The following is a 15541-nucleotide window of genomic DNA, read 5'->3' on the forward strand; positions in this document are numbered from 1 at the left end:
TAATACTCTTGCCTTCGAGTTGATTGTTGTGGGTTCATGTTCTCCTACAGGACTTCAACACAAAAATAAAGGCTGACATTCCAGTGCAGCACTGAAGGAAGTCTGCTCTGTTGGAGGTGCCATTTTTTTTGGAAGAGGTGTTAAACCCAGGCCCATGTGCCTTCTCAGGTGGATGGTAATGATCCCATTGCACTATTTCAAAGAAGATCAGGGGAGTTATCCCCAGTTTCCTGGTCAATATTTATCTTTTAATCACAGCACTTATAATCGCAAAGATTATTTGGTCATGATCACTTAGCTGTTTGTGGGAGCTTTCTGTGCATAAACTGACTCCGTGTTTCCTACATTACAACAGTAACTACACTTCAAAAAAGCATTTCACTGCTTGTAAAGTGCTTTGGAGTGTCCTGTGGTCGTGAAAGATACTGTATAAATGCAAGTCTTTTTTCAAAAAAATAATTGAGCACTGCCTGTGTGACTTGCTGTTTGTCTCCCTTTTTTATGGTGAAGAACCTAGTCTCTACCAGTATCTTAGCTTAATGGTGTGGCTAAGTTGGGGAAGTTGGGGCTCATGTGTGTGTACCCTAGTTCTACCATTGTGTACTAGTGTGCTTGTACAGACAGGCTGTTGCAACATTAAATTGCTGGCTTTTGCAATTTTTTTAAGCCTAAATATTTATTTACTGAAATTTATGCTGACCTGTATCACTTGTAGATATGTTGTGCTTTGGAAGGCAATTTAATTGCAACATCAACTAAATTTGAGGATTTAGCAACAAATGGCAATGTGTACACTTTCACGCCACTTGACAGTTTTGTCGATAACAATTGTAAAACATGGGGAATAACCAGTTCAGAGGACATTAGTAGGCCAGCACTACTTAACAATACAGCCTGCTGATCAGTTATTTTCTACACTGAAGATAATTTAAATTAAGCTGTTTAATGCCGCAGTAAAGGCATTAAACTAGGACGTGCAGGAATTTAACACCAATAAAATTAAATCATCTAGTAATTTGAATTTCACGTAGAGCATAGTTGAATTATTACTTGTTTTTAAATGTATTTTCATCTGGATTTACTTATTGGTTCACAATGTTGCAGGCCGTAGATGGCAAAGTGGTGGTACTGTCAGCATACTGGGAGAAAAAAAGGAACCACTTGATTGAGCTGCAGGAACAGCTACACCAAATTCCAGCATTGTTAGTAGGCCTGGACACCCTGACATCCAGACTTGGTGAGTGCAGTTTTTCTCTTTCAATTAAATCAAAGATGATGGTAGAACCCAATAATTGCTTTTCTTTCATGGTGTGATAATGTATTCTGTGATGCTTGGTTGTGAAACTTATTGTAAGAATGCAAGTAAAATTATCTTGCAAACATAATTTGGAGTTTTAAAATATAAATATTACAGGCTTAATTGTCATGGTTGCCACTTCAAACCATTTGAAAAGCAGCCTGTTGCAGTTTGAAAGAATGTAAACATTCCTGAATATTCCCATCTCTGGACAACTTCATTATTATTGAAACAGACAATTGTAATGTGGCTTTCTTGAGGGAAAAGGTGAGTTTCCTAGTTTTACTCACTTGCTCATGAATCTCATTGAATAATCTTTGAAACTATGGTGTGAAGCTTGAGGCTGCCATGAATACCCAAGCCTCTATCTCTTTGCCAATCTAAATGCCATTGGGGCCTGTGCAAGCACCTAGGTTCATTTTATACTCTGGATTGAGTGAGATCCTGACCAGTGGTATTTAATGGTATGCCTGTATCATTTGTGCAAATGCTCCTCAAATCCAAAATCATTTTTGACTTTTAACAAGCGTTCATTCTGTAGAGGGAGGACAATATAAGTTACTACAGAAAGGTGGATTTAATTGAGGATGATGATGTGGCCAATGGCCAAGATTTAAGAAAATATCACTTGTTTGGGCTTCATTAAACACAATCAATTCTGAAATACTGAATCAAAATTAGGGGAGGTGGTGGTGTAGTAGCAATGTCACTGGACTATTAATCCAGAGGCCAAGGCTAATGCTTTGGGGACATGGGCTTAAATCCCACCACAGCAGCTAGTGGAATTTAAGTTCAATTAATAATAAACCTGGAATTGTCTCAGTAATGGTGACCATGACAACTATCATGGATTGTTGTAAAACCCCATCTGGTTCACTAATTTCCTTTATCAGAAGAAATTTGCCTTCCTTAACTGGATGGCCTACTTTTGACTCCAGACCCACTGCAATGTGGTTGAATCTTAACTGCCCTCTGAGATGGCCTAGCAAGCCACTCTGTTCAAGGGCAATAAGGGATGGGCAACAAATGCTGGCCTTGCCAGCAGTGCCCACGTTCCATGATAGAATAAAAAAAAGTACAAACTGCATTTGGGAAACCTCATCTTCAGTAGGCATGTACATGAGTATAATGATGAAAGACATTTATTGTATTGGGGGGAGGGTCCTTGGATCACAGATTGGGAAAAGTTATGTATTTTCTGATTTATTGATGCCCTTTGGTTCTGTAGACTGCAGAAATAGAGCAAGAATTTGCTTTTGGTCTATTGGGACTTATATTCATATTTAATACCAGCAATTTTGTAATTTGAGTTGTGAATGGTTTGCCCACTTATGTTTATGCAATGGTTCCAACAGTTATAAATGGGCCCTTAGTGTATGTCTGACCTATGGCTATTCAATAAATAAGCTGACAGAGGATATTTCTTATGTTCTCATTCGTAAATATAGCTCTGCATTGTGATCTTGGTGTTAAGACACCATGTAAACCAACTTGCCACTCGGTTTTCTCAGTTGACTTAAAGCTAGGGTTGACTCTTACATGAGGTATATGCAAAATAGTGTCTTTTTTGGGCCAAAAATCAGGGGATCAACTTTTACACAAGTTTATTTGGTAATTACACACCTGATTCCTAGTTGTTTCATCAGAGGTTTGTGTGTTTATTTTTGGCTTTTGTGGTTTGAATTCCTGGCATGATACAAAACAGAACATCAGTTTAAAGATTGAAACGTTGAATTTGGATTGTTTGACTTTGCCTTTATCTGATCACTTACATTCATAAGGAAATGCTAGAGGTATTTCTTGGATTGAGCCCAATTATAACTCGTACTTCCATGATAAGTGGACGTAAATTGTTATGGCTGCATTTGATGCAAAAGGAAATCTTTGTTAGAGAGATGTACTTTGCCAGGTCCCCCACTTTTTGTAGATTGACATTAAATTGTTGCTCTTGTCTCTATGAAATTGCATTCATACAATATTGTGGAATTAATTTCATAAAATGGCATTGTGCTGAATTTTGATATAGCTGGTGTAAATTTGAAATGGGACAGAGTTGAAAAGAGAATTGGTTCCTTATTCTTTGTCCAAATGAATGAAGAATTGCTTGTAGATGGAAAAAATATTGATATTGTTTATTTTCAGAAAGAGGCTTGAATTGATTTAAATATTTGATTTTTGGGTTAAGTAAGATTTTTTTTGTATCAAAATAGCTCGAATACTCAATGCAGAAACTCTGTTTAATACATTTATTTTTCAAAAGCTTTATTATACAATAGTCAGTTGTTGGAAGTTTGGAGGGAATGTGTTGGAAGTTTGAAAGCTGCAAAGGAAATGGAACAAGGAGCAGGCGTAGGCCATTTGGTGTCTCGAGCATCCCCTGTTACTAAATTAGATCATGGCTAACCTGTATGTTAACTGCATTTAGCCACCTTAATACCCATACCTAACACAAATCTATCAAACTCTGTTTTGAAATTTGCATTTAACTTGGCTTCAACAGCTTTTTTGGTCAGAGAGAATTCCAGATTTACACTATGTGAACATCGCCCTTGAATGACCAAGCTCTGATTAAGGTTCTGCCCCCTTGTTTTGTAAGGTGTGAATTTAAAGTGCAGTTTAACTTGCATAATTTACTCTTTATTTTGTGTTAAACAAAGTGGTCAGAAAACTCCTTCTGCAAAAATTCATTATTTTAATATTTTAATGTGTAACAGCAGGAAATTGCTAAACCAGCCAGCACAGAGAAATTCCACAGGACCTGTTGTTAGTCTAAGGATAGCACTTGATTTATTAGAAGCCATCCAAAAAAGTGGCACTTTTTCTAGTGTAAAACATGTTAGAGGGTTGACAGCACACATAGTTTTCCAATATTTTTATTATTCATTGACAAATATGGTGGTTGATAGTTCAAAGATTTTCAGTTTTGTGCTATACGTTCTCTCTGGCTCAGTATTGCCAGGCACTCCTATAAGTGCACACAAAGCAGAATGCATCTTTACTGCCCAGTATCTAGCTAAATGATTTCTGGGATCATAATTTACTGTAACTTTGCATATTCTGCAAACTCATTCTCTTGACGGAACACAAATTGAAGAATATTCTAGTGGGATTACGCAAGATTGTAAACTGCAAACTGGTGCATTTTATACAAAATGGACAGAACAGTTTTCTGAGATCTACCAAATCCTATTGCTGTTCATTTGATGCAAAATGAATAAAACAGTAATTCTACTGACATCTCTGGGCAAAAGCCCACTTCGAGTTACCTGATGTTGAGCTAGGTGGCACTGTATTTTCTGCTGCAGGATGCCTGAGCTCATACTCATTCTCCTATTGGAAAGACCTGAAATGAATCAATGTGGGGAAAATGTGCCTTTTTTTGATTAACCCAATATTGATTAAGCAGCATTAATTGAAAGCAAAGGATGACATAGGAACATAAATGGAAGCGGGAGTAGGCCATTCAGCCCCTGGACCCTCCTCTGTCAGTCAATAAGGCCATGGCTGCTCTTGGCTGTGGCCTTAACCCCGCATTCCGACTTCTCCCCCAAAACCCTTGTTAATCAAAAATCTAATTTAGCTTTGAATATATTCAATGATCCAGCGTTTACTGCATGCTGGGGAAGAGAATTCCAAAGACTAATGACTTTGAGAGAAGAAATTCCTCATCATGTCCATCTTAAATGAGAGATCCTTATTTTTAAACTCTGCCCCCTAGTTGTCCCTAAGTGGAGAAACATCCTCTCAGCATCTACCGTGTCAGGCCGCGTCACTATCTTTTTTGTTTCAATAGATTTCAATTCCTCAAAACTCCAATGACTATAGGCTCAATCTTTCCTCACAAGACAACCCCTTCATCCCAGGAATCAGCCCAGTGTATTTCTGAACTGCTTACAAAGCAAGTATGTCATGCCTTAAGCAAGGTGACCAAAATATACACAGTGCTCTAGTTGTGCTCTCACCAATATCCTATATAGTTGTAGCAAGACTTAACTACTTTTAAACTCCTTTCAATAAAGGCCAATATTTCATTTACCTTAATTACTTGCTGTACCTGCATGTGCCCCTCCATTTAAATAATACTCTGCTTTTCTATTCTTTCTGCCAAAGTGGGCAACCTCACATTTTCCAAATTATACTCCATCTGCCAATTTTTTGCCCATTCACTTAACCTATCTATATCATTTTGCAGACTTTGTATTACACTTATCTTTGTGTCATCATCAAATTTGGCTACAATACACTTGGTCCCTTCATCTAAGTCAATATAGATTGTAAATAGTTGAGGTCCCAGTACTGATCCTTGTGGGACTCCACTAGTTACAGTTCGCCAACCTGAAAATTACCCATTTATCCTGACTCTGTTTCCTGTAGTTAGCCAATCCTCTATCCAAGCTAATATATCACCCCAACACCATATGCTCTTAACTTGTTTAGTAACCATTTATGTGGCACCTTATCAAATGCCTTTTGGTTCTTCTGGTTCTTCTTTATCCACCCTGTTTGTCACATCTTCAAAGAACTCTAATAAATTTGTCAAACAAATTTTCCTTTCACAAAGCCATGTTGACTCAGCCTGATTTTACAAATTTCTAATAGATTCCAGCAATTTTTCAATAACAGACGCTAGGCTAACTGCCCTATAGTTTCCTGCTTTTTGTCTCCTATTCTTGAACAGATGTGTTATATTTACAGTATTCCAACCACCAGGGCCCTTCCAGAATCTAGGGAATTTTAGAATATTACAGCCAATGTATCTACTTTCTCTGCAACCTCTTTAATATCCAAGGATGCTGGCCATCAGGTCCAGGGGACTTGTCAGCCTTAAGTCCCGTTTGTATTCCCATTATTTTTTCTCTAGTGATAGTGGTTGTTCTAAGTTTCTCCCTCCCTTTTGTCTCTTGATTTTCAGTTATTCTTGGGAAGCTTTTTGTGTCTTCTACTGTGAAGGTGATACAAAATATTTGATCAAAGCCTCTGCCATTTCCTCATTTCTTATTATTAGTTCCCAAGTTTCACCCTATAAGGGACCAACGCTCACCTAGCTACTTTTTTCCTTTTTATATCCTTGTAGAAGCTTTTACTGTCTGCTTTTATATTTCTTGCACCTTTTCTCTCATGCCCCGATTTCTCCCTAATTAGTTTTTTAGTCATCCTTTTCTGGTTGCTAAAACTTTCCCAATCATTTGCCCTACCACTAATCTCCACAGCATTGCATGCACTTGCTTTCATTTTGATACCATCCTTAACACCCTTAGTTAGTCCTTCTGGTGGAGTCTTTCTTCATCATTGGAAAATATCTTTGAGAGTTATGAAATTTCCCTTTAAATGCCTGCCTCTACATCGTTACCGTCTTATCTTTTAACCTATTTTCCCAACCTACTGTAGCCAGCTCTGACTTCATACCCTTGTAATTGCCTTTTTTAAATTTAAAACACTAGTTATGGGTCCACATTTCTCTCACGCAAACTGAATGCGAAATTCCATCATATTATGATCACTCTTACCTAGAGGATCCTTTACTATGAGGTCTTTACTTAATCCTGTCTCATTACACATTACCAGGCCCAAAATAACCTGGTATCTGATAAGTTCCAGTATGTATTGTTCTAAGAAACTCACCTGACTGCATTCTATAAACTCATCCTCCAGGTTACATTGCCAATTTGATTTGTTCAAATTGGTATGAAGGTTAAAGCCACCCGTGATTATCTCAGTACCTTTCTTGTAAGCCCCTATTATTTCTGGATGCGTAATCTGTCCTACTTTGTAGCTACCGTTTCGGGGCCGAGAGCCACTCCCACTAGTGACTCCTTTCTTTTGCTATTTCTTATTTCCACCCAAACTGATACTTCGTATTGATCTTCTGAATAAAGATCACTTTTCACTATTGTAATGATCTCATTACTTATTAACAGAGCTACCCTGCCTCCTTTGCCTTTCCTCCTCCCGAAATGTCAAATAGGCTTGAATGTTCAGGTCCCAGCCTTGGCCACATGGCAACCGTGTCCCTGTAATGGTTATTATATCATACTCATTTATTTCTATTTGTACTATCAATTCATCCATCTTGTTACAAATGCTTCAAACATTCGGATAAAGAGCTTTAGTTTTGCCTTTTACCATTTTCCCTACTCTGACCTTATTTGCTGGTGCAGTCCTGTATTTGTAAACTCTGTCTCTTCCTGTCACACACTGTGTTAGGAAATAGAGATAGTTTACTTGAGTTATATTGGTATTTGTAGGTGCTAGGAATGAGTTTTAAATTTAAAGTTTAAGTTTGATTTCTATTTCTGTATCTATGTGTTAAGAAAGGTCAAATGGTGTTTTAGTTTCACTTTAAAAAGGTGCTTGCATTTCTAATGAGAGCTTATGATTTAACTTAAGCAAATATGAGTAGGAAAGCAGTGCTTTTGCCTAGCAAAAAGGGCCCAGAGAGGCAAGTCCTTCCCAAAGACACACGCACAAAAGCTAGAAACAACAGTTTGATTTGGAAGCTGTTGGAGTTCAGAAGTTTTGAAGACAGCTGTCAAGCAGAAGCAACCTAGAAGGAACAGATAACCAGTCCCAAGTTAAAATTGGTTGAAAGTAGCTGCCGGAGAGAGACTGGAGCAAGAGGGACAGATAGCTAGTCCCAAGCTAAGGAAAAACCCCAAAAATCCAGGGAAATAGAAGAAGGGAAAGTCTAAAGAAAACCTTCTAGTCAAAGGAAGGAAGGACAGCAACCTGGAAAAGGTCCTGTTGAGTGAAGTTAAGAGTGAGGGGCAGAGAGAAAGGCTCCAAGCTTACAGATTTAAATCGACAGAAGCTGCAGAAGGCAGTTTTAAAGTGAGAACAGCTTGCAAGAGGCAAGAAGGTCCAAAGAGACAACTGAAGAACTGTAACCCTTTGCTATGGGCATGGGAAACAGTGGTGTACTGTTGACAGCTGAGTCGGCTAGAGAGTGTGCATGGGAGACAGCTTGAATGCATGTGGTGATCCAGGGGAGAGGAACATCAAAAGGGGAGTTCAAAACCCTGAAGGTGAACCCTTTCGGGAGACGTCTGAGAGAGAGCGTCGATTTGGGAGAAGATTCCAAAGTGAGTCCTTGGAGAGTGGAGATTGGAAACACTTGTGTGAAAGATGGAGTTCAGCGAGACTGATTGGGTCACGGTGTGACAAGTGTCTCGGGAGTTGTGGAGAGATCTATAGCATCTAGTTGAAGTGACATCTGTCACTTGGTTTTGAAGTGTGGTATGTCTGACCACAGGTTGCCATAGGTGTATATAGTCTGTGTACCCCCTGTGAGCATTGAAGTATAAGATAGTGTTTGTAACTTGTGTTCTTACAAATCTGTTTTTATCTGTAAAGGTATAGTTGTGGGTGAAGGAGTATTGTAATATAGTTAATCTTTTCTTGTTTAATACATGTTTTATTCTTTTGTTAAAAGCTCATTAGTTGACTCTGATGACCCTGTTCAATAGCCACTCCCCACACTACTGTTTTGTCCTTTCTCTTTAACTTTCTAAATCTTCCCTCGTGTGACCACCGTCCACCCCTGCCCCCCCACCCCCCAAACGATTCAAAGCCCTCTGTATGGTCTTAGTTATGCGATTCGTGGTTCAGGTGAAGGTTGTCCCAACAATACAGCTCCCTCTTCCCCCAGTACTGGTACCAGTGCTTCAAGAAGCAAAACCTATTTCTCCCACATAAGTCTTTGAGCCACACATTCAACTCTCTGACCTCATTTACCCTAGGCCAATTTTCTGCTGGCTCAGGTAGTAATCCAGGGATTATTATCCTTGTGTCTGCTTTTTAAGTTATCCCCTAGCTGCTCACACTCCCTTAGCAGAACCTTTTAGTATGCAGTTGGTACCTACGTGGATCTCCCCTCCCGCTCCATGGTGTTGCACAGGACTGGCAACACCGCCTTTAGGACTCAAGCTGTCGACTGCAGAGAACCCTATCTACCCCTCTAACTGTATTGTCTCCTATTACAGCTACATTCCTTTTAACTAGAAGATTTGAATAATTTTTAAAAGGCGAGAAACATAACTGTCGATGTCCAAAGAAACTTGGGTATGCTCGTACAAGGAATGCAAAAAGTGAATATACAGGTTCAGCAAGCAATTAGGAAGACAAATGGCACGTTGGCCTTTATCGCAAGGGAATTGGTGTACCGGAATAAAGAAGTCTTGCTGGGGTTGTAAAGGGTTTTGGTGAGACCACATGTGGAGTACTTGTACAGTTTTGGCCTCCATATTTAAGAAAAGATAAACTTGTATCAGGTACGGACAGCGAAGGCTCACTAAATTGGTCCCTGGGATGTGGGGGTTGTCCTGTGATGAGAGGCTGAGCAAACTGGGTCCATTTTCTTTGGAGCTTAGAAGAATGAGAGGCAGCCTCATTGAAACATACAAGATTCTGAAGGGGTTTGATAGGGTAGACGCTTAGAGATTGTTTCCAGTAGTAGGGTCTTCTAAAACAAGGGGGCACAGTCTCAGGGGAATGGTCCAATTGTTTAGGACTGAGATGAGGGGAAATTGCTTCACTTAAAAGGTTGTGAATCTTTGGAATTCTCTGCCCCAAAGAGTTGCGGATGTTCAATCATTGAATTCATCTGAGGCTGGGATAGATGGATTTTTGGTGACTCAGAATCGAGGGATATGGGGACCGGGCAGGGAAGTGAAGCTGAAGCCCAAGATAAGCCATGATCCGTATTAAATGGTAGAGCAGGCTTGACAGGCCATATGGTCTACTCCTCCTCTTTTCTCCCACCCCTTGAGTGGCTTCCTGCACCCAAGATACATCTCAGTGAAATGAACACATTAGCTAACTGTTCCATTATTTTAAAGTTACAGAATTTCACATAAATAGGTCTTGTAATTAACTGTCTTTTTGGAAAGCTAATTACAAGTTCAAAGCACGAAGGCCACCCACCACGCACAGCTTCACGTCCGCTGATTAATGTCATGAATGTTGTATTCGATTAGGACTTAGCATCTTGAATGTAACATTATAGCAAAGTCATGATGTAATTTGAAACAAAATCCCAAACATACCATGCAGGTGAAATGTTACAATACTGTAATACTGTGTAGTAAAGTATGTAAAACATCTTCAGGTAAACAAAAATCCCACTTATATGACTTGTAGAAAAACATTGTTTATATATAAATTCACAAATTGTATTCTGGGTCTTTTTTATTTTGTTTTCATTTACTTTTCCTTTACATTTTTGGTTATTTTCATTTTCAGCTTTATTTTGAGTCTTTATCTTCTCCCTGTCCCATTGATCTGTTCCTCTGTGTCTCTCTTGATTCTTAAGGTTTCTGCTACTTATTCTTTTGAGTAGCCTATTTTTAAATGCTTTATTCCTGCTTTTCATGGCCTCATTTTTGTTTAATTTTCTGTTTCTTTCCCATTGCTGGGCAGATGGTAGCACAAACAAGTCTATCCCAATAAACAAATTCTGATTCATTGAATGTATGAATTTGGCTCATTTTAGTACATCACGCTCAGCTTCTATTAGCCTGCTTAGCATTTTTGAGTTCAATTTTCTAGTTTCCAATGCCCCTAAGAGAACTGTAAAATAGCTTCAAACTGAAAGTGGAAATTCTGTTCATTATTGGGAACTGATTCCCTCCGGTGCCGCAAGTGCCAGAGCTGAATGAAATCTAAACCATAATAGAAAAGATCTGCAATATATTTGTAGGTATTCAGATTAAGGTCCTAGACCTTAGAGGGTCTGTAATGTCAGCAAATGTCTAAGCACATAATTTCTGTTATGGTGTACTTGTAAAGATGATCACTAAAGTGATTGTATTAATCCTCTTTAGAGAACTTCCACTTTAAATTTGAAAGACTGTTATCAGTATTTGATGGGATCCACGTCATGTTTGAAATCCATTGCTTTATTTTTTATTTGCGATGGGTATCTTGTTTAGGTAGTGACACACCTGAGATTAAGGAATTGTGACATTTCGCAATGACTATTGTATTAAACTGCAGTAAGGAAAATGAAGAATGCTGTTTAACCAATGGAAGAATATAGGAATGTAGTCAAGGCAATAGAAACAAAAATGTATTGTCTATGGGGATAGTCTGCCGGCAATCTGAAAAAACTAAGGTCAGAACAAAAAAGCGAGAAAAGAAAGAAAATGTCAAACACTGTAAAGGGAAAAGGTTGAGACAATATCATGGGTTATGTAAAATATTAGATGATGCATTTGTAATTTTTCTCACTGGTGATCTCTGCCTTCTCCTTGTCCAATTATCCCCAAAACCCTCCACTCCCTGATGCCTTGATCAGTTTTGCTGGATCAGGGAGAGTTTGCTTCTGGGCCCAAGACCGGCAAGATAGAGCACTTTTCTGCCCACCTGACCAGTTCATTGAAATCTTCCTGCAGTCTACAGCTTTTTTTCCTCACTGTCAACCACATGGCCAATTTTTGTATTATCTGCAAGCTTCTTAATAACGTACTATACACCCAAGTCTAAGCCATTGAGATATACCATGAAAACCATGGGCTCAAGTATTAAGCCCTGTGGCGCCCCACTGGAAATAGGCTCCTAGTCAGTAAAACACCCGACGACTCTTACACTTTGCTTCCTGCCACTGAGCCATCTTTGGATCCAACTTGCCATGGGTTGTTATGTTTCTGACCAGTCTTCCATGTGGGACCTTGTCAACAGCCATGCCAAAATCCACGTAGACTACATCCAACACACTACCCTCATTGAACCTTCATGTAACCTCCTCAAAAAATTTAATCAAGTTAGTCATACGTGATATAAAAACAGAAAATACTGGGAAAACTCAGCAGGTTTGACAGTATCTGTGGAGAGAGAAATAGAGTTAATGTTTTGAGTCCAGAAGACTCTTCAAGAAGACCTGCTGAGTTTTTCCAGCATTTTCTGTTTTTATTTCAGATTTCCAGCACCACAGTATTTTGCTTTTATCTTGGTCATATGTGATCTTAACAAATTCATTCAGACTGTCTTTGATCAAGCAGCGCCTTTTTAAATAGCGATTTACACTGTTCCTCAGAATTCTGTTTGTTAATGGAACCTATAATCTGTATAGGAGAGAAGAAATTGTTTTGACATGCAGATATATTTGTCCATGTGAGTCACATGACTTGACTTACATAGAAGCTGCAAAATGGGAAAAAGCCTCTTAACCATACCAGATGGTGTGCCTTTGGTTCAAGAAAGTTGAGCAGCATGCATTGATAGCACATAGTGCAGCCAACTGGCTCCTCTTAGGAGTTTCCCTTCTTGAAGTGGAGCTGCACTCAGTGGAAGAGTCTGTTGCTGGCCACCTGTACTGACACTGGACATGTAGGAGCTGCACAAATGGAGCACCAGGAAGGGGGAGGGCTGTTAGGTTCACGGATATAGCACTAGAGGCCTTAGTGGTGATGAAGGTCAACAGGAAGAGAGAGGCAATGTTTCGGGGGGAGGGGGGGCGCACAAGAAGCCCTCAAGGACCATGCTTCAGAGGGAATGCGCGCAGGTAGTCAGGGAAGTAACACAAGGAGGCTGGCCCTGAGGACCTGACAGCAGTGCCACATGGAGTTTTATGTCCTCACATGGCTTGTCAAAGTCAGTGAATGCATCTTCACATGATGTTACTTACCCCATACCCCTCCTGCTGCTCAAGGCACCACAACCTCATCACTCAAAGCAGCACTCCCTGGCGCTCAGGACTCAGACCTAATATGCAGATACTCTACCCCACCTTCTCTCATATTCCAATGCTGCCAGCCCACAACCAGCTCCCATAGCTCCCCTGCTATCTCCAGCTACTTAGTTGCATAGGCAGTGCAACACAGTCACAGACATTCTTCCTCCTCTCTTGCAGGACAAGTTTGCACAAAGTAGAAGGGAGCAGAGCAAAATGATGGGGGACGAAGATGCCTGCATCTCCTGAACCCTGTAGAGGAGTTAGTTTTCCGCATCATGTGACGGTTGTGACAGAGCATGTGGCAGCCCTATCATTTAGAATGTGGAGAATTGCAGTATATTCCTGTCTGATGTTGATGTGCAAGCTGCATATGTTGTGACCACAGACCTCTTGCTTTCCACTCCACCTGCTCCACTTCCTCACACCAAACCTCCCCTTTCTAATTTTTCTGCTTTCAGCACCTAAGAACTGCCACCTGGCCAACCACAGCACACCCAAGAGAAAGAGAGAGGAACAACAGCACTACTGTACTTGACCTGACACTTGGCAGCCCCCATTTCAGAGACTGGCACTGTGCGCAGCTTTGATTAAGTTGGAATCCCCATGTGGTAAGTTATTAGGCATGAGGGCAGGGGGAAAGGACAGTTCATGTGCCAGGTCCCTGGAGAGCAAGGTCACTGATGAGTTCTGTTACAGGGAATTCAGGTGAGCTCTTTGGGACAGTGTGTAGGACATTGCTGAGGGTGCACACCAAGATGCTTGGTACATTGGCTGGCATGCCAGATAGCGTCCTGTCACTGTGTGAGAATGTTGAGGAGTCAGACTCCAACTTGACATGGAGCATTGAGTGGAGTTTTCTCTCTCAGCAGCCTCTGCTCTATCTTGCTGATGTTTTGCCAATCCAGAGGCACAGCAACTGCAGCCCCCACCACCTGTTGCAGTCTTTGTGCGGGCAGATCACCAAATTCTCTTCATTCCCTCTAAGGATGTAGCAACCCTCTGTTAATTGTATATTAATTATGCTTAAATGTGTGCAAGTGATGGACATTAACTGGGCATTCACTTGTGCCCCTATAAATAGACTGAAGCTGTGGATGTTGGGCAAAAGAGTGCAGACTTGTAATGCGTAAGCCTATAAATAAATGCTTGTAAAAGTGCATAAAGATTGGCTCCAATTCTGTCCTTCACTGACCGGCTTTCTGGAATATAATGCTCCCTGTCAAATCCAGCAGCTTCCCATAACACCTTTGGAAACACTCCAAAGTACTTCCAGAGACTTTGCAATTGTAGAAGTTAATGTAAATCACCTTACCTTCAAATTGGATGCCTGGTTTTTATAAATAATGCTAGTTGTGGCTCCACCATGCAGCTATATGACGTTCTTCAGTGAGTGACGAACAAGCACATTGAGCGATCCTGCATGGTCCCAGTGTGCAAATCACATATCAAATCAGCAGTTAAGGCAGTTTGATGATACGATTTGATCAGTTGGGAAGCTTGTCGCATACTCTTGGCACACACCGAGTGTCCTGTCAACATGGGTTGTTCTGATCACGTCGGAAGCGATGGGAGGCACTTTACACCCCACTTGGAAGGCTTCTGACTTTGTGGCAGTGGCTCTATCATCATATGGATCCAAGTTTTGCACTCCTATTTTATAAGTTAAGAACTTTCTAGCTATTGTATACTCTCAACTCTGGATGCCTTGCGTGGGTCAGAATTCAAATCCTGACAAATCCCAATCTGTGCCCTCCTTTATATAAGCTTTATATAAGTTTTTACCTACAGCCAGTTGTGTTGAACAGATATCCTTTCACAATATGGGAACATAGCTACTCCAAAGATGACATTTTCTGAACTTTCTCAAAGTTTTACACTAAATTTACTCCTTTCTTTGACCCGTATATTTTATTCCCTTTCTGGTACTTTCTTAACCTTATCTACCTGTACTGGTTGATTTTCCTCAAACGCATTTTCTTGTAACTTTTAAATGTGACTGCCTGTATGTCTTAACTCAAGCTAATTTCACTTACCCAAGATATCTGTGTTGGCTATATTGTCATTATTAAATACTGAAAACTACATAGAAGCACATTTATTTTACAACAAAGCCATTCAACCCAGTCAATCCATATCAGCACAAACATACAATATTGCAGATGCTGGAAATCTGAAATAAGAACAGAAAATGTTAAATACGCAGCTTTACACAGACTGAAGCCTGACTAGCTACAACTTACACAAAAGGAAACAGCAGGGACCTCTTTATCTTTAAACAGGCATGAATGCCCCCTATGACTACAGAAATCAAATTCCAAGGCAATGCACAAAGACCTTTACATATCTAAGGCAGGGCTCTGGCCAATGGAGACAATATGCCTGCGGGGACAAAGGAACCCTGAATTCTCTGTTAAACTTATTAATGGATGAACTTGCCCCGCCTATAGCCAAGCTGTTCCAGTGCAGCTACAACTCTAGCATCTACCTGGCAATGAGGGAAATTGTCCAGGTTATGTCCTGCACCCAAAAAGCAGGAAAAATTCAACCTGGTCAATTACCACCCCATCAGTCTACTC

General features: G+C 40.1%; 1 protein-coding gene across 3 annotated transcripts in view; it reads left to right on the forward strand.

Annotated features, from left to right (window-relative positions):
• Positions 1–15541, forward strand: part of dtnbp1a (dystrobrevin binding protein 1a) — a 213446-nt gene that overhangs the window by 32637 nt on the left and 165268 nt on the right. For all 3 annotated transcript variants that reach the window (XM_041184287.1, XM_041184290.1, XM_041184289.1), the window contains exon 5: positions 1105–1237. In XM_041184287.1, coding sequence (XP_041040221.1) covers positions 1105–1237 — 133 coding nt within the window. The remainder of the gene's footprint in view (positions 1–1104; positions 1238–15541) is intronic.

This window comes from Carcharodon carcharias, chromosome 3, assembly GCF_017639515.1.
Source record: "Carcharodon carcharias isolate sCarCar2 chromosome 3, sCarCar2.pri, whole genome shotgun sequence".
NCBI lineage: Eukaryota > Metazoa > Chordata > Chondrichthyes > Lamniformes > Lamnidae > Carcharodon > Carcharodon carcharias.